The sequence below is a fragment of the Eptatretus burgeri genome, chromosome 6 (genome assembly GCF_056783735.1).
Source record: "Eptatretus burgeri isolate ZD-2024b chromosome 6, Ebu_testis_v1, whole genome shotgun sequence".
Taxonomy (NCBI): domain Eukaryota; kingdom Metazoa; phylum Chordata; class Myxini; order Myxiniformes; family Myxinidae; genus Eptatretus; species Eptatretus burgeri.
Genome location: NC_140966.1, coordinates 14609867 through 14637067, shown reverse-complemented (window position 1 = coordinate 14637067; position 27201 = coordinate 14609867). Strand labels below are relative to the sequence as shown.

Sequence of the window (27201 nt, the reverse complement as noted above, 5' to 3'; positions counted from 1 at the left end):
TCCATACGCGGAGTTGCTGCTGGCTGGCTTGCACCCTGCTCAGTAGCTCTTGGCACGCTTTCTTTCTGCTGTCTCCCACAGGGTATTTTGATGCAAAGGTAGCATGGCGTGTGTCGAAGTGCCGCTTTATATTCGACCGTTTCATCGATGCAATTTTGTCATTGCAAATTAGACACACCACAGAACCTGCTCTCTCCACAAAGGCGAAGTCTTCGGCCCATTCGTCCTGAAATGTACGATACTCCTCATCTTTTTTCTTTTCGCCATCTTCTTCGTCGAAGGGTTAGCTTTGAGCAAATGAGAGAGAGGGAGATGTTGACCCAAGTGAGTCTGGCTGGCCTGCGCACGGGCTGACATACTCGAGAGGTGCGGCACGGCCGGCCGACTCTGGGATGCTGTCGCCTCAGCGGTGGCGCGTGATTGGTCGAGATGAATTCCGTGACGCGTCTCGGCGGCGGCACGTCATTGGAGGAACCGAAATCACGAGTCGCCTCAGCGGTGGCGCGTGATTGGTCGAGATGAATTCCGTGACGCGTCTCGGCGGCGGCACGTCATTGGAGGAACCGAAATCACGAGTCGCCTCAGCGGTGGCGCGTGATTGGTCGAGATGAATTCCGTGACGTGTCTCGGCGGCGGCACGTCATTGGAGGAACCGAAATCACGAGTCGCCTCAGCGGTGGCGCGTGATTGGTCGAGATGAATTCCGTGACGTGTCTCGGCGGCGGCACGTCATTGGAGGAACCGAAATCACGAGTCGCCTCAGCGGTGGCGCGTGATTGGTCGAGATGAATTCCGCTACGCGTGTCGGCGGCGGCACGTCATTGGAGGAACCTAAATCACTACTCGCGTCGGCCGCATGACTGGACAAAACAAAAACCGCTTCAGACAATTCGGAGGTGTTTTTTCTTCTCTCCTTCTGCCAAGTTCAGCCCTGCACGTGAATGAAGCACGACACCATTCAAACTATAGGTAAAGCTTCTGCGAGAAATATTGGGCTTTCCAAGTTTCAAACTCCAATTTTATCTGCGAGCCAGATGCAATCATCAAAAGAGCCATACCTGGCTCGCGAGCCACACGTTCCCGACCCCTGCCATATAGTATATATGTACAAAGCATAAGTATAATTACATTGTTGTGAAACCCAACAAAGATGACATATCAAATGATATTTTTCACAAATAAATGGATGCTTATGAGGAGGACATTAAGGTTCAAAGAACAGCAGAAGTTCGTTTCAAGAGTTGTAAAACAAGAAAACAAAGAATAAACAGAGACAACGAGAACGGCACTCTTTGACATCGCAACATCGACAGATATGCCTCCATCCACATTATTACATCATTATACATACCTGTAAAAAAAAAAAAAATTTTTTTTTTTTTTTAAAAAGAACCCAGATTCAAAGAAGTAAATAATTCTAGCTGCCAGACCATGCATCTGATCAGGTTGAAATTCAAGACATATATTTCACATGGCTGCTAGATAATAATTGTGAAGTTTCATGTCCATTGATGAAGGAATTCGAGAGGATTTTTTTTTAAGATTTACGTTAAATCCAACACGGCTGCCAGACCGTGTTACATTAATTATTCGTGAACACCCTGGTATCGCCAATGCTTGGGGAACATGTGTGAAGTTTCCCCTCGATCTGTCAAGCGTTTCTGGAGAAAAATTTTAATTTAAAAAAAAGTTTTAGGAGAATAAAGAAAGGAGTTTTTATAAAGTATAAATGGGAAAAATAAAGAGAAAATAAAAGTTCTGTAAAAAAAAAGTTTCTTCAAAATTCATAGCTCCCAGAGCATGTGACCAATGACCTTAACACTTGCACCATATATTCCCCAAGGCTAGTCCGATCATGCGTGTGGAGTTTTGGATCGATCTCGTAAGCCGTTCTGGGGAATAAGATTTTTGAAGGTTTTTATTTTCAACCCAATATGGTTGCTGAACCACATGACTTGTGACATCATAAATTTACATTGTGCCTCTAATTAGCTGGAGGATCAGGTTTGTGAAGTTTTATGTTAATTGGATAAGGTGCATTTTTTTCTATCCAATATGGCTGCCAAACCATGTGACTTATGACATCATTTTCACACTATCTGCAGCAATGGTGTGAGATGGTATTTGTGAAGTTTCACATCAATCGATGAAGCAGTTCGAGGGAGAATTTTTTTAATATTTTCTTTCAATCCAATATGGCTGCCAAACCATGTGACCTATCAATTATTCGTGAGCACTGTGCTATCCGCAAAGCTTGGGGAACGTGTGTGAGGTTTCCCCTCGATCTGTCAGGCTGTTTTGGAGAATATATATTTTAAAGATTTTAGGGTAAATCTAATATAGCTGCCAAACCATCTGACCTACGTTGTCAAAGGTGGGGAACGCTTTGTTACCTTCGCATTCTGCGCAAGGTTATGTTTTGGTCGGCGTGTATTTATTTATTTATTTGTAATCTTGTGATTCGTATAACTCAAAAAGTATTAAACCGAATTGCATGAAATTAGGTGGGATGATTGGTTATTAGCCAGGAAGCATTCGATTAGATTTTGGGATCGTTCGGGTCAAAGGTCAAGGTCAAGGTCACGAAAAGGTCAAAATCGTCTTTTTACGATAACACGGTCAATTTTTATTCAATTTGCATGCAACTAACGCCAAAATGTTCAGAATTCAACGCCTCATCTTCTGATATGCAATATGACACAATGACGCCCATACTCTTGTTACCGGTTAGGGGTCAAAGGTCAGGGGGGTCACGACCTTGAGAAAAAATATGCGGTTTTTGTCATAACGCGGTCAATTCTTGTCCGCTTTACATGAACCCAGCACCAAAATGTTCAGAATTTAATGCCCAATCTTGTGACACAATGACGTCATAACACATGTCACCGGTTGGGGTAAAATGTCGGGGGGGGGGTCACGCCCTTGAAAAATATGCGGTTTTCGGCATAACTCAGTCAATTCTTATTCGATTTGCATGAAACCAGCATCAAACGAGATCACCTTCTCTTGTTGAAACGTTGTATTCACCGAGCTTGCGAGTGAAGACTCGCCAAAACGACGTGAGTTGATTGTTGTTTAGTCTGTAGCCCCCGAAAGTCGGGGGGGGGGTCATGACATTATAGATATGTGGTTTGTATCATAAGACCATTCATATGAAACCAGTTCCCCACACTCATACCAAGAACAAAAAAAGTAGTGGCAGCGAAGGTATGCGCTCTATGAGTGCCCGTTCTAGTTCCTCATGGATAGGTGGTCATACCTGTAAGGTTTCACCTCGATCTGTTCAGACGTTTCGGAGAAGATTTTTTTAAAGGTTTTATTTTTATTTTTAATATGGTTGCCGAACCACATACCCAATGACGTCATAATTTTTTTTTTTGTCGACCAATTTATCCTTTGGCCTAGTGTTGTCCTAATTGTGAGGGTGGTGAGATTGGGATCCAAGGATCCTGAGTTCAAATCCCACTCAGCTGTTGAATTAACACCAGGTGGGGTTGACTCTGCCTGTCATCCTTCCGAGGTTGGCAAAATGAGTGCCAGCTTGCTGGTGTTCTGTGTCATAGTGGTGACCCATCCAGGATTGTGCCCAATAACCAAGGAGACTGCTTAGGCAGCACCAACACTCTGTACAGAGTATGGTCCCAATGGATGGATGGAATATATCCCAAGATGACCCTCAAATATTGTCATACTGATTGGATAAAGTGTTGTACATGTTTAATTTTGGCTGGGATACCACTTCACCGATGACGTCATGGTTAACAACACTTATTCCCCATAGGGAGTACTTGCCATGTGCCAAGTTTCAATTTTTTCCATGGAGCATTTTCGGAGATTCAGAGGTCAAGAGTTTTTCCTTTTTTTCAACATGGCTGCCACACCACATGACCTATGACATCATAATTATCATTAAAACTTTCTACATTAGTAGTTGCACCGATGGTGGAAATTTCATGTCATTCGGAAAAGTGGTTAATCCGATATTTAAAAGGGAATCACTGACTCACGGATGGACAGCCAGACAGACAACCTGAAAAATATAATGCCTCTGGCAACTTCGTTGGTGGAGGCATAAATAATGAATGAGTGAAAAAGCATATGAATGAAAATAAGAGAAATATTTTAAACTAATTTTAAAAAGTGTACCTCAACAGTCTGCTTTAGAGATGCCTGTTCAACTACCTTCCACAGAAGCTTCACAATAATATCCCACCTCAGAAGGACAAGCACCGAAAAACATTTAATACAAAAGACTTGACATTGTTCACAGGTTTCTGTAAGTAATAGCTAAATGATAGAGCAATAATTAGGAGAAATAGGAGAATTAGAATATGATGATAAATAATTTCAACAACTGGAAAAGGTAAATGAACCTCCAGATATTATTGTTAAGGCTATTATGAACAATGAATAAGCCACACTTTTCTCCAAGAAATCTTCTTCTTCTTCCTTCGGCTACTCCCGTAAGGGGTCGCCACAGCGGATCATCCTTATGATCCGCATAGTGATTTGGCACATGTTTTACGCCGGATGCCCTTCCTGACGCAACCCTGGTCGTCTCTTACGACACAGGGATATGGTACACCTATTTTAACCGGGGTATACACCGGCCCAGTATACTGGTACTCATTTCGCCGACCTCGGAAGGATGACAGGCTGAGTCAACCCCCTGGTGTATTAATTCAGTGGCCCAACGGGGCTTGAACTCGGGACCTTTTGGATCCCAAGCCGCTGCCCTAACCACTGCGCCAACACCAGGCTCTTTTCTTTTCTCCAACTTTTCTTCCAACTTCTCCAACTTCTCCAACTAACAACTTTTCTCCAAGAAATATCTGATCAAAATTTGGGATGTCTATTATCCACGAGAACTCAAGTGAAAGCGCTTTTTCTCCAGATTTGTAGCACCGACATAAGTGAGCTTCATTACTGGGCGGCTTGGGTGCCGCCATTTTATATCTGAGAGTGCATTGTGGGATATCTTGTAAATATTGAATGTATATTTTTTTTGCTCAGAATAACAATTATTTTGAGAAAAGAATTAGAATTGTTTGGTTATAATACATCATTTTGTTTTTAAAACCTTTTATCCAGACTTTTTATAATAAACACGGTCGTAGCAGCAAAATAAGCGAAGGAATTAACGCGTCCATTGCAGAACAATCGACTGCTTGAGAATGACGGTAAGCCAATGACTTGCTAAAGACTTCAGAGTTACTAATGAGCTCTTAATGTGCAATGATGGATGTCACATGTCACTCAGTAAGAGTTGTTAGCTACATTCAACATGCCACGTCGTTCATCATATCATGTTTCGTACAAGTTGGATGTCATCCGCTATGCTGAATTATATGGTAACAGAGCAGCTAGTCGCATGTTTGATCTTTATGAGAGTAACTTTAGAGCCTGGCACAGACATAAATAAGTTATTGAGAAAATGCCCAAGACCAAGAAGGACAATTATTTCTCCAGTGCTCATTTCCTTGAGGTAGAGAAGGCCCTGAGTGAGTGTATAACCGAGTGCCAATCTCTAGGGATCGCAACCAACATAGTCCACATCAGGCTGCAGGCAAAGATCATCCCGAGAAACTTGAAATTTTTGGGATGCAGGTTCTACATGTAAGTTGGTATTTTCCTGAGAATTTTATCTGAAGGGTGCCCTACGTATTATACACGATAGTGGATTATACTTGAGTAATTACAGGATTCAACAAATTCAAAAAGTGTAGTGGGTCTAATACCAACAGTACAATCTGCACTGTTCCATCTTGTTTATGGAAATATATTGATATTTAATGACGAATTGACATTCTTTAGTTCTGCTCGATAGTCAGGGAGCATCATAAGTCCCGTGGGATTTTTGGTATGAAAGCAAACCTCCATGCTAGACTCTTCAAGTGGACCCTAATGATTAATAAAAAGCTTGGTGGCACTCTGGGAAATGGTGCGGACGTGTATTTTGAATACATTTAACAATTTTTGAAGATCGACTATTTTACGCCTCTTAAAAGTGACATGTCACTCTGACCCCTCCATATACCACCAATTTTGTCATATTTGGTATCAAATTGGCCGGCATGAACCTCTGCATACTCATAGGTCATTTATTCGTCAATACATGAGCCGTATCATGAATAAATCACACAAAAATCAAAATTTTGACCATATTTCGACTTCGGTTTCACCGTCCGCAGTTCACCAAAATACCTTTTTCTCAACATTGTGCTCACCAATCTGCTAATGAATAGTATCGCAACGTACCTCTGTTATCACTAGTTCTTTTGATATTTTATACATATCATTCACTTGATAATTCAATGAGATATACCTCAAAATGTAACGCTACCCCCGATTGAATTGGAAGGTTAATCTTTCCGACATATGTAAATTTGGATGCATGATTTTGTAAACACATGCCACAAATCCTACTATAGATGATTAGGTTGAGGTAGTCTTCCCATATGACTATAGTAACCATGGTATCCACGAATATAAGCATTTTCTCTCTTTCAGATGTGATGCTGCTGAAGAGCCACAAGATGATATATTCAATGCAATATAGCTGATTCTGTATAAAAACATACTTTTATGTTTTTCACTGTTATGTTTTTCAGATGCAGCAGAACATCCGACAAGAACAGAAAGGGTCATCGGTAGTTTGTAGACACAAGATTGGAACTCCAGCATACTATCCCTATCTTGTACCCAGTGACGGTTTATTGCGTATTCTGCGATTGCTAACAAATGCTTCCACATTCTAATACATCACCTTGTCAACATCGAAATGGAGTCAGCCACAAAAACTGTATTTCCTCCAGAGAAAGTTGCAAGAGGAGACACTGACTATTCCTTGTTTATTATTTGCCAAACAAAAAGTACCGCAACATTAGTTCAGAGTCCAAGTGCTTACGAGAAGATATTACTCTGTATCAGAGAGCGAGCTAAGTACGGTGACAGAGACTATCCCGAAATCAGCTGGCGACTTGGAAATGTCTCCAGCCAGGACCTGCAGGAAAATCTGTATCATGGCACAGGAAATGTCAGCAGAATACTGTTCATGCTGGAATGCTCAACAGAGCAAAAGGACACAATGAGAAACTATTATCATCCAAAGGAATCCATGATGAAAAATCCTCTCAGGCCTCGACATTTACACGCTCTCATTCAACCACATACAAGAGTGACCTGTGTTTCTTCTGTGATCTTGGAGCAACGCGTACTAATTCACTACATCTACTTGCCACTGGAAATGCAAGTGTTTCTCTTAAGGAAGCTATTGCAAAAAGTGGAGACAAACAGCTTCGTGTGAAGCTCAGTACTTCAATAAACCGCAGAGACGCGCATGCCATTGATGTTAAATACCACAAGCGATGTTGGGCAATTCATGTAACAAATGTTTGGCGTGTCAAAAATCATCAGAAGTTCCTCAAGCCAGTATTGTAGTTGAGGTTGCTGCAGAAATTGAGTTCCTGAGCCGAGCAGAAGGCATGATGTTGGATGGAAAGATCCTCAACATGGGTGAACTACAAGACACTTTCACTGCAATAAATCTGCTAACAACGTGACCCATCCAGAATGCCCCCGCAAGGTAATCAAGCAACTGCTGCAGAACGAAATATCCAGTATAGAATTCAACAAACCCAAGCGCATCAATGAGCCAGAACGTTGCACAATCAAAACTACCAGGGATGAAGCCATTAACCGGATGGAGGAAACGGCGATGGGGATGGAATCGGACATGAGGGTGCTACACAAAGCATCTTCAATTTTGAGGAGAGCGATACGCAAGACCGACAAATGGACATTCACTGGAAACTTATCTGACTCTACGAGCGAGCATGTTCCAGAAGAACTCTACATATTTTATAGATGGTTAATCCAGGGCCCAAACACAACATTGTCAACAGACAAGGAATACTTCGTCATCAACAAGCATGCCGTCACTCTGGCACAAAGTACTGTGGCGAAGGACTTGTCACCACAGCAAGTTGGAAACAAGGTAATGAAGACCTTCAAAATGACACACGAGATGCCACAGCAACTGGCTTTCGGAATAGCCATGAGGCATGCCACCAGGAGCAAAAAAGTTGTTGATATGCTACATAAGTTTGGAGTGTCTGTGGAGTTCAACAGATTTTTCCTGCAGGTCCTGGCTGGAGACATTTCCAAGTCGCCAGCTGATTTCGGGATAGTCTCTGTCACCGTACTTAGCTCGCTCTCTGATACAGAGTAATATCTTCTCGTAAGCACTGGGACTCTGAACTAATGTTGCGGCACTTTTTGTTTGGCAAATAATACACAAGGAATAGTCAGTGTCTACTCTCGCAACTTTCTCTGGAAGAAATACAGTTTTTGTGGCTGACTCCATTTCAATGTTTACATGGTGATGTATTAGAACGTGGAAGCAATTGTTAGCAATAGCAGAATACGCAATAAGCCGTCACTGAGTACAAGAGAGGGACAGTATGCTGGAGTTCCAATCTAGTGTCTACAAACTACCGATGACCCTTTCTGTTCTTGTCGGATGTTCTGCTGCATCTGAAAAACATAACAGTGAAAAACATAAAAGTATGTTTTTATACAGAATCAGCTATATTGCATTGAATACATCTTGTGGCTCTTCAGTAGCATCACATCTGAAAGAGAGAAAATGCTTATATTGGTGGATACCATGGTTACTATAGTCATATGGGAAGACTACCTCCACCTAATCATCGATTGTAGGATTTGTGGCATGTGTTTACAAAATCATGCATCCAAATTTACAGATGTCGGAAAGAGTAACCTTCCGATTCATTAGGGGGTAGGGTTACATTTTGAGGTATATCTCGTTGAATTATTAAGTGAATGATATGTATAAAATATCAAAAGAACTAGTGATAACATAGGTATGTTGCGATACTATTCATTAGCAGATTGGTGAGCATAATGTTGAGAAAAAGGTATTTTGGTGAACTGCGGATGGTGAAACCAAAGTCGAAATATGGTGAAAATTTTGATTTTTGTGTGATTTATTCATGATATGGCTCATATATTGACGAGTAAATGACCTAAGAGTATGCAGAGGTTCATGCCATTCAATTTTATTCCAAATATGACAAAATTGGTGATATATGGAGGGGTCAGGGTGACATTATGTCACTTTTTAAGCGGCGTAAAATAGTCATTCTTCAAAAAATGTGAAATGTGTTCAAAATACACGTCCGCACCATTTCCCAGAGTGCCACCAAGCTTTTTTTATTAATCATTAGGGTCCAAATCAGCTGACGTCCAAAGCTGACGGCAAATCAGAGAGAAATATATGCACTATTTCTCGACAAAGTAACCACACAGCGCTGCGGTATCACCTTTGTTGACGCTCCTGGAGGGACAGGTAAAACGTTCCTCTTTAATTTAATTCTCGCAAAGATCAGATCGAATGGCCATATCGCTATTGCTACAGCATCGAGTGGTATAGCCGCAACTTTACTAACAGGGGGACGTACTCTACATTCCGCCTTCAAAGTACCCCTGAATGCTCACAAACAAGATACACCAACCTGCTCTATGAATAAAGGGACAGCAATCGCGAGAGTGATGAACGAAGCCAAAGCAATTATTGTGGACGAGGCTCCGATGACACACAGGCCCGTTTATGAAGCGATCGATAGGAAACTACAGGATATTTGTGGAAATTCAAAACCATTTCGTGGCATCGCGATAATGTTCTGTGGAGACTTCTGCCAAATACTACCCGTTGTGAATCAAGGAACACGTGCAAACATAGTCGATGCGACGCTGAAGCGATCGCCGTTATGGTGCAATGTTTCAACGTACAGACTGCACAACAACATACGAGCACAGCTTACAAACGACCCCACCGCTGCTAATTACACCAACCTCCTCATGAACATTGGAGATGGTAACTACCCTGTTGAAAATAAACTGGACACCATCACTTTACCAGAAGTGATCCACCAGTACGAAACTCCATCCAAATTAATCAAGGAAATCTATGTCGGATTAACAGGACATGCTCCAAACGACAACAACTGGTTGTTAGAACGAGCAATACTCGCACATCTAAATGAAACTGGATGCTGTCAACTCCACTCTCATTGACCGCTTCCCATCAGTCAAGATATATCATGCAATGAACACTACACTCACTCCGGAGGAAGGAGTCAGTGCACTTTCCCCGTTGAATTTCTGAATTCCATTGAAATATCAGGGATACCACCACACAAACTTAAGCTGAAAGTGGGCTGCCCAGTTATTGTTCTACGTTCATTGGATCCACCAAATATGAATGGCACCCGCTGTACAGTCTACCGAATGAGCCCAAATGTGATTGAAGTAATCCTCATTAATGGACCGGAAGCAGGAAAACGTGCATTAATTCCAAGGATACCACTAATACCATCCGACAGTGACCTGCCATTCCAGTTCCGTAGATTACAATTTCCCTTACGACCTTGCTTTGCCATGACAATAAACAAAGCACAGGGACAGACGTTCAACATAATCGGACTAGATCTGCGTTCGCCTGTTTTCTCACATGGAATGTTGTATGTTGCGGCATCAAGAGTTTGATCAAGATCAAAGCTGCACGTCCATGCCCCAGACAAGAAAACGAGGAACGTTGTTTATAAAAATGTGCTGCAGTAGATGACCGAAGAGACCCGTTCGGAACAAAATTGACTCCACAGCAACTGTGAGTAACTGACATATGCTTTCATTGATGAATTACCCGTCGAAGACGGGTACTTTACTAGTATGATATTGTTACGGAAATGGCCCTTATTGGACTACTAAATATAGGATTAGCTCAGATCCCCCAATAAATGCATGTTTAGCTAGGTTGTTTGGTAAAATGGACGTTACATGTGTGTCGGGAGGTGTAGGATGCATGCATTATTGATCGTGCAGTGGTGGTGTGCCGAGGGCTCCCTCTTCTTCCTCCCCTCTCCGGACGATAGGCCCCGCCCAGTCGGCTGAGAGGCAGTGGCCTGGAGAGGGAGGTGGAGCTAAGGGGAGGAGTTTTGTCGGCTTCGCTGAGGGAGGCGTGCTCGGGGTCGTGCCAAGTCTGCATTTTTGGCAGTAAGAGAGGCTGCCTGCACGTCAAGTCTGCCTTTTTGGGCAGTGGGAGAGGCGGCCTGCACGTCGAGTCAGCGATCGACTTATGAGGAGGTGATTCTGCAGTGAGAAAAACGGCAGCCGGCTTTGTGAGGTAAGCGTGGAAAAGGTGATTCTGCGGAGAAAGAAACTGAGAGGACGGAGTTGAGAAGTCGGGCTTCGAGGCGGGAAGGCAAGGGAGGAAATAACCGAGCCTCTGACGGTCCTTGCTCACCTCACGGCTCGACACGTTTGCCAATCCGCTTGCCGGAGCCCGGCACCTCGATTTGGGCCTCGTCTGGTGAACAGGCCAGGCCTGGATTTGTGTGCTGGACCTTGGGAGAGATCGGCTGAGGCCCATCGTTGATCTGGCGGTCTTGTGCAGTCAGCCTGACGCGGGGTTGGAGCGTACAGTGCGGAAAATAAAGAGTACGGTGCCGCCATCTTGCCACACGGCGCGTTCGAGCTGGGGGCTCGAATCTGTGGACATCTGCTTGTTGTGAGCGACATTCGTGCTTTTGACACTGTCCTCTCGTCCATGAAACATCACCAAGTACTCTGTCTTGCATGCATGCTGTCTGTCTGTCTTTGTCTGCACGTTGTTTAAGGCATATCTCGGTAGGGACCCCCCTCGAAACCTGTAATCCGTAGTTCCCTAGTTAAGAACGGGTTAAAGATTGTTAATAAAAGCATTGTCGTGAATGTTTTGCTTGTGTCGTGTTCCCCGATGTTCCCCAATAAATCTGGTTGGTTCGTATGAAGTTGCCGCTATGGATTAATTCGTGTCGCGGCCAGGAACGATCCATTCAATTGGCATATAAAACCAAAATGGTTACAGACTGGCAGAAAACGCTCGGCATCTGACAAAACCAGTCTGTAACCGGGATTATATTTCCCCAACTGGTAAGGTTCAGCATTACGCTGTATTCGCGATTGAAGACGCGTGAACCGAGGCCTGTGCCGAGCCAGCCGGCATTATAAACTGCGGAGACGGCGGTGGTGAGGGTGGCGCCAAGAGTCGGGTGAGAATCCCGCCACCCCGGATCCGCAACAATATATTCTAAGTCCAAAAAGGGCATAACTGTGAAAAATTGATGAAACGCCCTGAAACTCGAACTTGTTCTGCAACTTATCAAATAAAGTCATGTACCAAATTTCAGTTGTATATGTTAAAGGTTATGGGGAAAAAAGTCTGAACAACCACAGGTGGGACGGACGGACAGACAGATGGAGAGCAAACCTATTGTCCTCTCCAGTGAAACCGGTAGGGGACTAATAAGATGAGAAGCACAATCCTTATCTTTAATTTGACGATGAGTGATTACACGACTTTTTTGCCAAACGCACTACAAGTTGACCCATAAAAAAGAATATAAAGCAGCATTATTGTCTATGGAAACTTGCAATACACTTTTTAATACAATAGAGAAAAACAATGTTTAGTCATAATTCTGGGACAAGTGCATATAAAATATTATCCATCCCACTGAGAGCATATTAAATTACCCATATATCTCCTGAACTTGCCTGCCTTTATGAAAGAACAAGGTGAGGAGTCAGATAACATTGCTACAGGTATTGAAAAACATACTTCAAAATCAACTAATTGAGCTTTAAAATATTGTTGCGGTTCTTGGAACCGCATGCATGCAACAGATACAGTAGGTGTCCCAAGACAGTTATTCCATTATTATACGTGTAGATAGTCCCTTTCCTTTTGTCTCGCGGGACAACTGGGGCATACGTTGCGATGATCTCATAGCTAGGTTTGCTTACATCATTTTCTTCTTCATTTCGTCCCTACTCTTCTTTTCTGATTATTCCTGAGGTAAATCTGAGCCACGTGCGCCCGGCGCTGTGAGATGGGTCTTCAGCAAAGGCCAAGCAAACACTGCACCCACAACCCTCCGTACAAAACACAACCTGCCAAACGCACTGGCAGCGGTAATTTCCACCCGATGGTGTTTTCCACAACACAGGAAACGCAGCCAGCACGACACCCACGCTGCACGAAACGCGTACGGAGGCCGATAAAGGCGACTCCACGCCATGTTGGGCGAGATACGAGTGTGCGAGGTAGAAGGCGGCACGTTCCTTTTCAAACTCCATATCTGACACGTATTGGTGTTCGCTCCGTGCACATGCTAGCTGAATCGGGCGAATGTGAGCACTGACCATGTGGGCCATGGCCGAACCCCGCACACTGTATAGAATGTGCTCGCATTGCAAGCGCGTTGATCAGCGCTGGTCGAACGCCCGAGCGGGCATGCGGGACCCTCGGCCGGTCACCAGGACGTGGCCCGGGAGTTTTTGCAGGATGATTTGCGTGCCAATTTCGGTGTGGGCGATTCATGTCATGTCGTGAGGTCGGAGAGGAGTATTGCCGCTGTCTGGGATGGCCTTGCCGGAAACGAAGTGATATGAGGTGGTTTCCGGCCAAAGTTTGCGGGCCACGTGTGGGGTCGGGGCCAATCGGAGCGCCCGATTCAGGTGATGACATTTCGATTCGGGGTGGCCCCTCCTATAAAGGTCGGATCAGTCCCTCCGCCTTTCTCTTTCGCTCGCTCTGGCCTCGCCCTCGTCCTTCGGCACGACCCGCCTCCTGCTGTCTGAACTCTGCCTCCTCATCTCCACCCACACGACGTCAACCCCATCCGCCTACCTGGTCCCGCCTACCACTCCGTCCACGCACGCTGGACTCCGCCCCTTCTCCACTCAAGCCCCTCCTTCATGAACACGGTCTCCACACACTCTGCTGAAGCCAGAGACAACGTGCCAGCTGTCAGGTGCCGCACTACGGAGCCCCCCCTCTCTGAATCGTATTGGTGGCGTGTTGTGCTATCAAGCACAAAGGTACCAAGAATGTAGCCTCAACTCCTTTCCCTTCTCGTTGCAATACTCCCTCTTCGTGTGTGTGTGTGTGTGTGTGTGTGTGTGTGTGTGTGTGTGTGTGTGTGTGTGTGTGTGTGTGTGTGTGTGTGTGTGTGTGTGTGTGTGTGTGTGTGTGTGTGTGTGTGTGTGTGTGTGTGTGTTTCTCTGTGACCTATGCATGCGAAAAGTACTGGACTGATCCTAACCAAACTTCACATACTGACAGAACATGTACCCAGGAGTGTCCCGATGTAAAAGAATTGTACTTCCAACTTCCGGTTTCCGAATTATGACGTCATCACCTGATTTCGTAACATTAATTTTTCAAGTTCAGCCGATTGACATGGGGCCAACGCCATTTGCAATAGAATGAAAAAATAATGCTACAGTCAATTGAAGACAATGACTTCCGACTTCCTGGTTTCCGAATTATGATGCAATCACCTGATTGCATAACGTTAATTTTTCAAGTTCAGCCGATTGACATGGGACCAACGGAATTTGCTAGAGAATGAGAATTAATTAAGTCGCAAATGATGACATGAAACCAACCAGCCTCACATTGTTGAGGTATTATGGTTTTTTTTATCTGATGCGGCAATAAATCTTAACATTTTTGAACTCGAGTCTTCTGCATATAAAACATGGCGGGGAAAATATAATATTATAGTGGTGATGAAAAAAAAAATAATGGTGGCAGCCTCTTCAATTTTACAATTAACTGTGACATATACTCCTTCAGACCCGCCATCATCCACGGGATTCCTGTGCGGAGCACGGGTATCCCTGCTAGTTTATATATATTTTACGTTTATTTCAATTGTGATGTGTTTATTTTTGGCTGCTGCTGACCTTACTCTATATTTTCTCAATGCCCAGGAACCGAAGCCCCTCAGTACCATAGGAAATTGTTTTTTTTGCAGTTTTAAACATCGCAGTTTTAACTATTGCAGTTTTAAACACCGTGGAATTTTCCAGGAACGTAACCCCCACAATATTTAAGGGTGCTGCTTATCATTTTAATGCCTCTTGCATATCTTCCCAAAATTGTGAAATGTTAGCATGAGCAAACATAATGTATGTAGCTTATGAAAGTTATATCCTCCCCCCACCCCTTTCCCCCACCTTTGCCCCACCCGTATCTGCATTTTATTTCAGGAATTTGACGTATCCTATTTTTCTTCTTCTTTACCAGAGGCAGAATTATGTTCAATAAAGACTAAAGATGTTTACATTGAATCATAATCAGAAACCTTCCTGTTTTTTTTTTTGTTTTTTTTAAATATATGTCCATTCATTTATTACAATTATTCTCACTTATTCTGCTCACCAACCACCACTGCATGATCACGTAGGTGAGTTTCTCACTGTGCTTTTTCCATCAGGTTCACAACATCTCTTTTGCCTTTGAGTTGATGGAGGATGCGGGGATGAAAAATCCAAAGTCTCGCCCGGAAGGTTCGACCCGTTGATTAGTTAGTGCATTGTTTATCTCACAACTGTTTTATTTGATGTGCATAAAGACATCTTGACAGTGGATGTTTTCTAAAGAGGATGCTTGCTTGTAGGATAATATTATTGTGGAGGTGATATTTCAAGAGGTGTTGCAACCTAAATTTTAAAACTTATTTTTCTAGATAAGCTCAATCAGATGTTATCCAGATGATGCTGAACCTGGTGATTAAGAATTTCCTCCTTAAGATTTACATTCAGATTGAAACAGACTCGGTGGCATTCCTGTTTAAAACATCCACTCTGAATCTGGGAGATCAGCGGTTAATTTCCAATCCCGGCCAAATTATATCAAACACTCTAAAACTGCTATGTGCTGTTTCCTTGCTTAAAGCTCAGTATTTAAAGGTTAGAGCACAGACAAAGCCCACTGGTTGGCATCCTTGGGAAGAAGTAAGTTTTCCTTAATTGACCCACTGAGTGCCAAGCGATATCATGAAGATGGCATCACCAGTACCTAGAGTGCCCTGGAAAGTCATGTCGCTTTCCTGAAGCGTATTGCCGATGTTTGTCTGGAGTCGTATCCAGTGTTTTCTCATGTATTCGTTTGCATGTGTGCGTGTGATTTGTTTACAGCTCCCCACGAGCCTTAAACCTTGTTAAAACATATTGTTATGGATCTGGGGTTTGGGGATCGCCACGAGGTGAAACTTCTCAAACTCCTCCTAACCTCCGATCTGGCAGACCGATGTGCAATGGATAACTCCCAGTGGGTTGTGAGGCAACCATGGATGTGATGGTCAAATCTCTTGTGTTCCTCCGTTTAACACCATTTACCCAGGGTTGACGTGGCTCAACTAACCGAGTCTCGTGTCCTTAGCGCGCACTCGGATTACTGCCAAGCAGAACAGAGAGTGAAGCGCTTGCTATTTAATGGAGCAAAACAGTTGGGGTAAAACTTCCTGGCTATTGCAAGTGCAGACTATGTTTGACCATTATGGAAAAGACACCACGAGCAGGATGGAAGAAAACGTATACAGGTTTATTAATATCTGGGGAACACGGGGGAAATTTGAGTGGCACATATATACAGTAAAGGTTTTATTCACAAAGAATACAAAGCACATATTCAGGGTGTTTTTGAGGGTGCGACACGTATACAACGGGGGAAATTTGTATGGCATGTATGTACAGCAAATAGAATAGAGAAACAGAGCAGGACTTGTTCCCGTGACACTTACGAGCCCTTTCTACAATCTTACTTAATTATCAACACACGACACATGGCACCGTTCAGAATCACAGCGGAGAAATGGAGAGAGGAAGAAAAGTAGATAGAGTGCAGAGCAGAACATGGGTATGGCTCCTTCTCATCTTACTCATGTGTGTGCAAGCAATCATCTTGTGCAGAATTATGTAAGTTTCCCTTTGGTGGCCCTCATGGTCCAAAAAAGGCAAACATGAGCATAGGCTTGGCTAAAGGACTCATGGTAAGGAGAGCTTGATAGATTGAATGCTCGTTAGATCAAACACTCGGAAGATCAAACACTCGGAAGATCAATTGCTTGGAAGATCAAATGCTTGGAAGATCAAACGCTTGGAAGATCAAACGCTTCGTAGATCAAACGCTTGGTAGATTGCATGCAAAGAAAGGCTGCTTCATTGTCTCCTGTTCAGTCTTCCACGAACATCCATTCTCTCACAGAAGTCAAGCTTCATCTGTGCATGGAGTATGTCCTCCCACCATGGAGGTCAAGCTCAATCTGCTGTTGCACGGAGCATGTCCTCGTCCCTGAATCTGGTACATCCCTGAATTCCTGCTTCTCCACCCCATCCTTGTTTGTGGCCCATATACCAACAATAACACACACCATTTGCCTCTATCACCACCCATGCCATAACTATCCATCCCACCCATCTTTCCACTCTGACCACCTGCTTCCTGATCTCTTCCAATACGATTGTTCCACACCATTAATTCTTCCATCCCCACCCGCATGCAACAACTTGTATCCTCCTACCACCCTCCTCACCCTGCCCCCTTTCCATTTAGTCTCCTGCACATACAACACGTCCAACCTCCTTCTCTGCATCATTTCCACAACCTTGACTTCTCTCAACCCCCCCCCCACCCACCCCATTGATCCCACATTATTCAAACTTCGCAGCCTGACCTCACTTCTAAACTGCTGCCCACCTGGCAGAGCTAGTACCATCTTGAATAATTTGGGATGGTCAGGTCATGAATCAGCATTGCTGTCCTGGCTGACCTTCTGGACCAACTACACAAGCTTGCTGTCCCTATACTGTGCGTGTCCACACGCACACTCGCACACACGCACACACGCACACACACGCACACACACACACACACACACACACACACACACACACACAATCAACTGACCTTTTTATTTTTTGTATACCTTGTCAAGGCTCGTATGAGAGCTAACACACAATGCACATCCAGGGGGGCATGAGACAAGAGGGGTGGGAGTGGGAAGGACAAAACAGTGGGGAATAGAGACATTAGGAGATCTGTGGAAGGGAGAGGGTTGGGACGGGGAACATGGGGTACACAAGATGGACATTACAGGGACTTTCAGGAAGGAAAGAAGGGAATTTGAAGGAGGTGGGTTTGGGATGGATTAACAGGGGTAGAAAAGATCGAGGATTTGGATGGGAGACAATAAGAGGTGGTGGTGGTGAACAGATGTTTTGAAGGCCTGGAGGGAAGAATGGGATTGAACAGAATGAGGGAGTTTATTCCAAAGGTGGGAAAAAAGAGGAATGAAAGAGTGAAGGTGAGCAGTGATTCGTGGTTTTGGTAGTTTTACGAGAAAGGGGTAGTTGGCGGACCTTGAACGCCCTGCGGAAATATGGTGGGAACAAATCGCAGACAGAGCAGGGGGGGGGGGGCGAGACCGGAGAGGAGACAGTAGAAGACAGAAATTCCACCGACCTGCCTGCAGTGAAAGAGTGAGAGGCCCAAAGCCTCAGCCTCATCGCGGGAGATGCCAATGATCCGAAATGCCTTGGTTTCCACAGCGTGAAGCCGAGAAAGGTGGGAGGCAGGAGCACCAGTCCAGAGAGGAGAGCAGTACTCCATCAGGCTGTAGACGAAAGTTTTGTATGTGGTCAGGAGCTCTGGTGGGCCGAGGAAGGACTTTGCACAACAAAGAATTCCCAGTCGGCGACTGGCTTTGGAGACCAGGTTGGAAATGTGACTTTCCCAGGAAACATCATGGCAGATAGTGAGACCCAGAAGCTTGAAAGAAAGGACTTCTTCCAGAGGATTGTTGAGAAAGGGAATTGGGGGGGGGGGGGGTTCCAAACGGTCCTTTCAGAGAGACATAGTGAGAGGTGTGAGATTTATCAGGCCTTGGGGAATATAGGGTGTAAATTTTAACGTCATAGGTCATATGGTCTCGCAGACATTTCTTTTGGAAGAATAAACCTTTAAAAATCTTCTCCCGAACGGTTTGAAAGATAGAGTGGTAACGTTTCCTCAGCCTTGGCGAGAGTAGGGTGTTTTCGAAAAAACATCCATATGGCAGCCATATTCAATTGAACGAAAACATTAAAAATATACTTTCTCTTGAACACCTCATCGATCGCTGTGAAACCTCACAAACCTGATCTGGTGGTCATGGGAAATATATGTTTTAAATTTCAATGTGATGGGTCGCATGGTCTTGCAGGCATAATTTTTAAAAATTCTTTTGAATGTTTTTGTTGTTGTTACGTTCATTTTTTTTTAATTGAATTTTTTTAAATTCCATTCTGAATTCAGTTTTATAAAGAGGATGCCATGGGTCATGTGTCTGATCAAAGTGGGGGTGGTGCATAGCCCAACCTCCCTCTTCCAAATTTCTGACCCCCACTCTTCCCCTCCCTCTTTGTTCTTCAACTCCTCGACCCGTCCCCACCCTAATATCTCCTCTCTCCACACCCCCCCCCACAACCTCCAGAACTCTATCCCCTCCCCCCAATCCAAAGACTCTCCCACCACCCTGACCCCAAGAACCCCCTCTCCCCCCACCACAACACCAAGAACTCTCTCCCCTGCCCCGCCTCCAATTATTTCACCCCTCCAACCTTCCTCCCCCCAACCTCGAACTCTCTTGCCCTGCTCAACCTCCAACTCTCTCCCCCGCCCACCCCAACTTTCTTCTCCACCCCCAACAAAGTAGGGTTGCACCGAAGCGGGGTGTCTTGGTACCCGGTCATAACTGCCCACAATTATAAAGTGGAACGTCTCATACTCGAGTTCTATATTGTATTATATTTACATGTTTATTTTAATGTTGACATGTTGAACATATTTATTTTATTCTTTTCTTACCTCAGCCTCCGAAGGTTAAGGAGGTTATGTTTTCACCCCTTTCTGTCTGTTTATTAATTGCCGGAATCCTTCGGATTTCGGCAATTATGTTGGTCGGTTGTGTGTCATTCTGTGTCTGTGTCTTTCTGTTTGTTTGTTTACCCTGTACCAGCCACACCGTTTCAGCGATCATGCCCAAACTGGGTACAGACGTCGGCCATGGTCCAACTTAGACACTTGTCGTTTTTGGTGAATCTAGGTCAAAGGTCAAGGTCAAGGTCACCGAAAAACCGAAATTCTTATTTTCGCAATAACATCCACTAAAATGGTCGTATCGACTTCAAACCAAATCCAAAATGTGCATCTTCCAATTCTGCACCCAACCATATGTCTCATTGGGGTGTCACACCAACACCCTTCTTAGTGGTCGGGGGTCAAATGTCAGGGGGGTCGGGTCAATTCTTTCAAATTGTGATAAAAACACCATTTCAAGTCCGATTGACTTCCAAGTTATGATCATGACTAAATTAAGTGCTAAAACTCGTTAAACAGTAGCACTATCGACTTATAAGAACCAAATTGATTTCCACGTTTTTGTTTTTTCAGAGATCATGTAGATATGACAAAGTTATTCTGGCAATTCCTTGCTCAACGAGCAATTTCACTACTTGATGAAATCTACGATTTTGTCAATTATGTTGGTCAGTTCAGTTTGTGAGTTTGTTTGTGTGTACGTCTCGCTCTGCAGGTCGCATTTCGAGTCGGAAGGTCATGGAACTTCACCAATGGACTAATTGGCCACCAGAATAGAACCCTACAACTTTTGGCATGTCAAGGTCACAGTGAGGTCAAACATCCAAAAAATTATAACTCGAGAACGGAAGAAGCTACCAATGTCAAATTACACCACGTGATTCAGGAGGGTGATGGCTCGTGCTGATTAAGGCCCAGTCACACCTTGACGTTTTAGCCAGCAATGGCAACGTATTAAAATGTATGTAAAACGCTGGCTTACGTTGAACTTTTGATGTTTTTTTTAAAGATTCGGACGTATTCATAACGACTTGGTCTTATGCACAACATATTAGTAACGGACACAGAACGTTTCGTTGTGTTATAGATAACTTATACCAACGAATGCTGAACCTGTTGTCGGCCTTCACAACCTATGCCCAACGATAGTCTAACTTAGGCATAGCGCGCTGCACGCATCGCCGACGATGACGTGACGTAGCCTATTAAAAGGTTGCCGCACAACGATTCAAATCATAACCGCCGCAGAAATGGAAGTGTCAACATCGCAGTCACACCTTGGCGATCTTGCCAGCGTATGCCGACCTCTGAAAAATGCGTCTAAAACGTTGGCGCACGTCGAATACGGTATTGGTAAGTTTGGTATGTGTGAATAGAACACTAAAGTACACTATCATACGTCGTAGGAAGTGGAGTACGTCTTGTAATTTTAAACATGTTGAAAATTTTACGACGTACTTGCCGTATGACACACGCTCCGCATGTGATGGGAATAAGTTGTACGCACGTTACGCGATCGTTGACACACATCGACACACGTTACTTGAAAGGTACTCATAAGTCTAAACACGTCAAGGTAATGGTTCGCGTCAGTGTTCCAGACTCCCAGTTTTTTTTTTTCTTCGGTATGACTGTGTTCAGTGTACAGTGCGGTTATGATTTAAATCGTTGAGCAGCAGCCTATTAATTATATTATATTATAACCGCACTAGAAATTGAAGTGTCAAAATTACCATCATACCGAAGGAAGGAAGAAAAAAAATAAATAATAAAACCAGGGAATCTGGAACACTGACGCTAACCATTACCTTGATGTGTTTCGACTTATTAGCACCTCACAAGTAACGTGTGTCGGTGTGTCACCGATCGCATAACGTGAGTACAACATGTTACTCATAGGTTAGAAATAAGTTTCGGGTACGCTAAACATTACCTCGACGTGTTTCGACTTATGAGTAACTTACAAGTAACGTGTGTCAACGATCGCATGACGTGCCTACAACTAATGGCCAGCGTTATGCGGAACGTGTGAGTCATACGCTGGGATAAGTCTTAAAATTTCAAGCATGGAAAATTTGAGGACAACCGAAAAGTACAACGTTTAAAGCCAGCGTACTACGACGTATGGCAGTGTTTTTCAGCGTGCTCTCAATGCTATCAAAACTTACCCATAACGTATTCGACGTGTACCAGTGTTTTAGACAAATTTTCAAAAATTCGGCATAAGCTGGCTAAAATGTCAAGGTGTGACTGGGCCTTTAGATTTTTTTGTTACTTGACGAAATCTACGATTTTGTTTGTTTGTTTGTGTGTAAGTCTCGCTCTACAGATCGCATTTCGAGTCGGAATGTCATGGAACTTCACCAATGGACTATTGGCCACCAGAATAGAACCCTATAACTTTTGGCATGTCAAGGTCAAAGGTCAAGGTCAGGAAAAATTCCTGAAAATCACGAAAATCCGTATCTTTTAGCATGGGCCGATTTTCAAAAATTCACATCTCCGCCAAATCTTAACGATTCCTTTCAAATTTGAAACACGAACGTAGGAGGGGAGTATCTTTGACTGGATTAAAAATTGGTCACATCTGTTACGGATTACGGAGGTGACAGGTATTTTAATTTAACATGGTAAGTGCTATCTATGGTTTTTAGCTAGCCTGTTTGAAGAACAGAGAGCTATAGCGATACCCCCGGCGTGAGCGTGAGCGTGAGCGTGAAAATGTTAAATTTTTTGTATTACGGAAAAACTCCTCGACGGATTTCGACGAAACTTGGTGGGGGGGGTTAGGTATGGTCCAAGGATCATGCCATTAGATTTTGGACTTGGGGGGGCCCCCCCCAAAAAAAGAATTGTTAGAGAAATTTTTTTTTTTTTGCATTTCTGCATGTTTTAAGTGATTTCCAACCCCCCGCCCCCCCCAAAAAAAATTGTTAGAGAAAAAAAACTTTTTTTGCATTTCTACATGTTTTAAGTTTTTTCGTGCACATAACACACAATGCACATCAAGGGGGGCATGAGACAAGAGGGGCGGGAAGGACAAAACAGTAGGGAACAGAGACATGAGGAGTATCCGAGGGTGGTAACCCTGTATCGTAAGAGGCGACCAGGGTTATGTCAGGAAGGGCATTTCTACATGTTTTAAGTGATTAGGATTTCGACGAAACTTGGTGGGGGGGTTAGGTGCCTACAACTTATGGCCAGCGTTATGCGGAACGTGTGAGTCATACGCTGGCATAAGTCTTAAATTTCCAAGGATCATGCCATTAGATTTTGGACTTGGTCCCCCCCCCCCCAAAAATAATTGTTAGAGAAAATTTTTTTTTCTGCATTTTTCCATGCTTTTAGTGATTTCCAACCCCCCGCCCCCCAAAAAAAATTGTTAGAGAAAAAAACATTTTTTGGGCATTTCTACATGTTTTAAAGTGATTTCCAACCCCTCGCCCCCCCCCCAAAAATTGTTAGAGAAAAAAAACTTTTTTTGGGGCATTTCTACATGTTTTAAGTGATTTCCAACCCCCCCCACCCCCAAAAAAAAATTGTTAGAGAATTATAAAAAATATTAATTATTAGACTCGTCTTTTAAAAACGATAAATGTATAAACAGGTGAGCATTGGGTGGCTTTGACACCCACTCTGGTTCATGGTAGTCATGATCACTTATGAATCATAATGCCACCAAATATTCAGAAAAATTACCATTCACAGTGAACAATTTAACGGAAATTTTTGTTTTTTAATCTTCGACTCAACAAAAGTTTGAAATTTTTTGACTCAAAAACACTTTTTAACCCCAAATTTTTTTTAACCCAAACAACTATTGTTGACCCCAAAAACTATTTCAGACCCTAAATATATTGTTGATCCTAAAAACTATTGTCGACCCTAAAAACTAGGTTTAACCCCAAAAATACCTATTATCGCTCAACATTTTTGATGGTACGCGATCTTGTTGAATTTGTCAAGTCCTGGCCCAATGGGCCATTTTTATTTATTTGTTTGTGTGCAGGATATCTCAAAAAGTTGTAGACGGATCCAGGTGAAATTTTGTGGACAGGTTGGGTGTGTGACAATGACGAACTCATTAGATTTTGGTGAAGATCTGGGTCTGGATCCGGCAACTACAAATTTTAAAGTGATTCTTTACCATTGAGATCGGGCCAAAAATGATATCTGGCATGATATCTCACAAAGTTGTGGATGGATTCGGACGAAACTTGGTGGACAGGTTGGGGGTGTGGCAAGGACAAATTCATTTGATTTTGGTGAAGATCCAGAGCCGGATCTGGATATGAGATTTATTTAATTTTTAAAGTCATTCTTCACCATTGAGAGATTGGGCCAAAAATGATATACAGCATGATATTTCAAAAATGTAATGGGCCCGATATGTTCTTGCGGATCAGGCATTGCATGGTGGATGTATGCGCTCGACTGAGTGCCCTTCTAGTTTCAATTGTTTAGTTTTAGGTACCACCCACCTTCCTCTATATTTTCTCAATGTCCAGGAACCTAACCCCCTCCCCACCCCCTCCCCACCCCCTTTTTCCATAAAAAATTGGTTTTAACTATCACGGCATTTTCCATATACGTAGCCTCCGCAATATTTAAGTGTTTACTTTATTTGCATTTAACAAATAATTTATTGGTACTATCCAAACTCAACTTTTCTACCACATTCAATCCGTTTTTACCCCGTGCACACAAAGTGTCCGTCCATCCTTCCACAAACACCAGTTTATGATCGAGGAACAATTTAATTTCAGTTGAATGTTTTATTTTGAACACAAATCAGAACATGAATTGGAAAACAAACCTTGAGTTTATCAGTACTTTGGGTCTGAATTTGTCCCTTTCGCACGTGTGCAGTGAGGAGTGAGATAAACCTATTTTTACTCTGCCTGTCTGGCAGTCAAACAAAATTGAAAATCATTCCAGGGAGGAAACTTACTATTTTTAAGGATGTCATAAAGGACACAAACAATAGACACGAATAACTAATGTCACGTTTCAAATGAGTTGGTGTGATAGCCACTGTGTAAGTGGCGGTAAATGTATGGAATTCATTTATTTTTTTTACGACCTTTACAATCTTTATTTTATTTCAATTCAGTTACATATTTGAGCACTGGAGAACACAAATCACCTTACCACCGCTTCCAAAAACCTCCAGTTTTACAGTAGTTGGACATGTTAACTAAGGTGGTGTTCAAGGCTGTATGCCTCGTGTTGGCTTTATGGTTATGGTGGTGGGCTTGGGATATGAAAGTCCTAAGTTAAACTCCTGTTCAGCTGTTGAATTGATACCAGGTGTGGTTAACTCAGCCTGTCATCCTTCCGAGGGTGGCAAAATGAGTACCAGCTTGCTGGGATGAGTAAGCCATTCGAGTATCCTGCGTGGGAATGGCGACCCGTCCAAGATAGTGTCCATTAGCCCAGGAGACTGCTTCGGCAGCACCGACGCTCTGTGCAGAGTATGGTCCCAATGGATGGATGGATGAGACTTCTTGAACACTGCATGGGGTTAAGATGTTCTATCAACTCTAGTTTTTTCAGCAGTTGGGTAACCAAATATATAAATGGCTTTAAAATAAATGATGGACTAGTTTGCAGTTTCAGATGAGATCATTTTACCATGAAACATTGGATTTTAACCTTACCTTACGGGTACTTGCTGGACCTCACAGACATCGTGAAGTTGGACATGAAAGCAACTCTCCGAGTGCTGCTTACGATCTTCAATGCCTATGGCATATCTTCGCAGCCTTCAGGAGCACGTGGCGTCCAGGCTGCCATTTGAAGATCTTGCCGACTCTTCGCTTTCTATGCAAACTTGGGTGTTTATGGTGTTTACTTTCCAGACCAAGACTATCTTCCAGGGATTTTCTCACCTATTGCTTTTCACAAGGCCTTATACACTGGCAATATGATATTTTATCTTGAGTTCTTGAAATTTTACATTTTATAATTTCGTTTTTATCTGAGCACCATGGTGGTGGGGTGAGTAAAAAAAAAAACTTTAAAAAAATACTTTCTTTTGTGGTATTGCCCTCACTGGTGTGGGTTTGATTCCCATAGCTGCTCAGGGTGAGGGTTTTATTCATCTTCTTTCCTGTGGACACACGAATATCTGGCCTGTCAGTCAGTTTGTGAAGAATATTAAGTTGGGTCAATCCTACTTTCACCATTGAGCTACTGACCCCAGTTAATCAGTGTGACCACTCCTTGGCTTTTTTCACAAGATCTTGGCTATTCGTTGTTCACCTTGACGTCTTGGTTTTCTTTCGGTTTTCTTGGCGTATAGGTTTTCTATCATCATCGCTTTTCTGAAACCTTGTGAATTCTTGGCTTTTTTCATTGGCTCACCTTGGCATTTATGAAAATGAGGAGTGGTCACACTGCAGTTAATGGCATAGGAAGCTTCTGTCTCTCCAATTCCAACCCCCCCCACCTCCCCCGATAAAATCATGTCTACCTTACTAATTTTTTTCCACATCAGTACCTCTTATAACACTGGAATTGAATTGGAGCAAAGTTCTGTGCAAAGTAGGATAATTCATTACTGTAGACAAACGTTTACAAGTGCAATGAAACCTGTATTATGCAGTCATATTTGTTTGTTTGTTTATCCTCTTCACATTGTTGGGCACATAAAGCTGCGGAGGCAGTTTCATTAGCTAGGCGTTACAATCCTGAACAGGTGGCCACACCGTCACAGGACATTCGACTGATAGTGGAGGAATTTCTAAAAAAGAAAAAAAAATTCAAGTGGCAATATCTCACATACTACTCCCAAAGGACTGAGATCTTTTTTGACCACCAAGTAGTGCTGGCAGACGGGACGCCCAGCTTAACGTCTATCCAAGGGTCGGCACACATTGATGAATCACACTGCCTGTAAAACACCAGGATGACAGTTTATAGCCGGGTCGGGATTCGAACCCAGGCGAGACAGCTCAGAGGCGAGTGCAATCAACTTTAACTCGCAATACCTGCAATGCATGAATAATATGACTTTATAATGCCCTGTATAATTTAGTTGTGTTGTCATTTCATACTGAATATTGTAACAGTGTTTCGCTTTTTATTGCTGTGAAGAAATGTTTAAAGTAAATTACAATTTTAAGAACCATTGTGAATTATGTTCCTTTTTTTGCCACTTGTGGTGTGCAGTTTGTACAGCAGCATTTGCAATCAATGAAGTCACAGGCTCTGCACTCAGAGATAACACAACAGGAAATGACAAATACTTTCCTAACCTTATATCTTGTAGTTTGTCCTCGCAGAGCTCGAACTACGTGTATACATTTGGGATTTTAATAACTGCGGTGAGTTTCAAAGATATTCATATTATCCTTTGTTGTAGTATGACGTCTTGTATAATTTGCAATTCATAGATTGTTAGTTTGTTTTTAGTTTTGGTATTTTAT

General features: G+C 43.2%; 2 protein-coding genes across 3 annotated transcripts in view; both read left to right on the top strand.

Moving 5' to 3' along the window:
- Positions 1–26903, top strand: part of LOC147024337 (beta-parvin-like) — a 113927-nt gene extending 87024 nt beyond the window's left edge. For both annotated transcript variants that reach the window (XM_085884150.1, XM_085884151.1), the window contains exons 12-13: positions 15348–15420; positions 25459–26903. In XM_085884150.1, coding sequence (XP_085740276.1) covers positions 15348–15420; positions 25459–25571 — 186 coding nt within the window. In that variant the 3' untranslated portion in view covers positions 25572–26903. The remainder of the gene's footprint in view (positions 1–15347; positions 15421–25458) is intronic.
- A 96-nt stretch (positions 26904–26999) lies between these two features.
- The window catches only part of LOC147024334 (gamma-parvin-like), a 123092-nt gene continuing 122890 nt past the window's right edge, over positions 27000–27201 (top strand). Inside the window, exon 1 of the mRNA XM_085884153.1 lies at positions 27000–27099. The gene's annotated coding sequence lies outside the window, so the exon portion shown is untranslated. The remainder of the gene's footprint in view (positions 27100–27201) is intronic.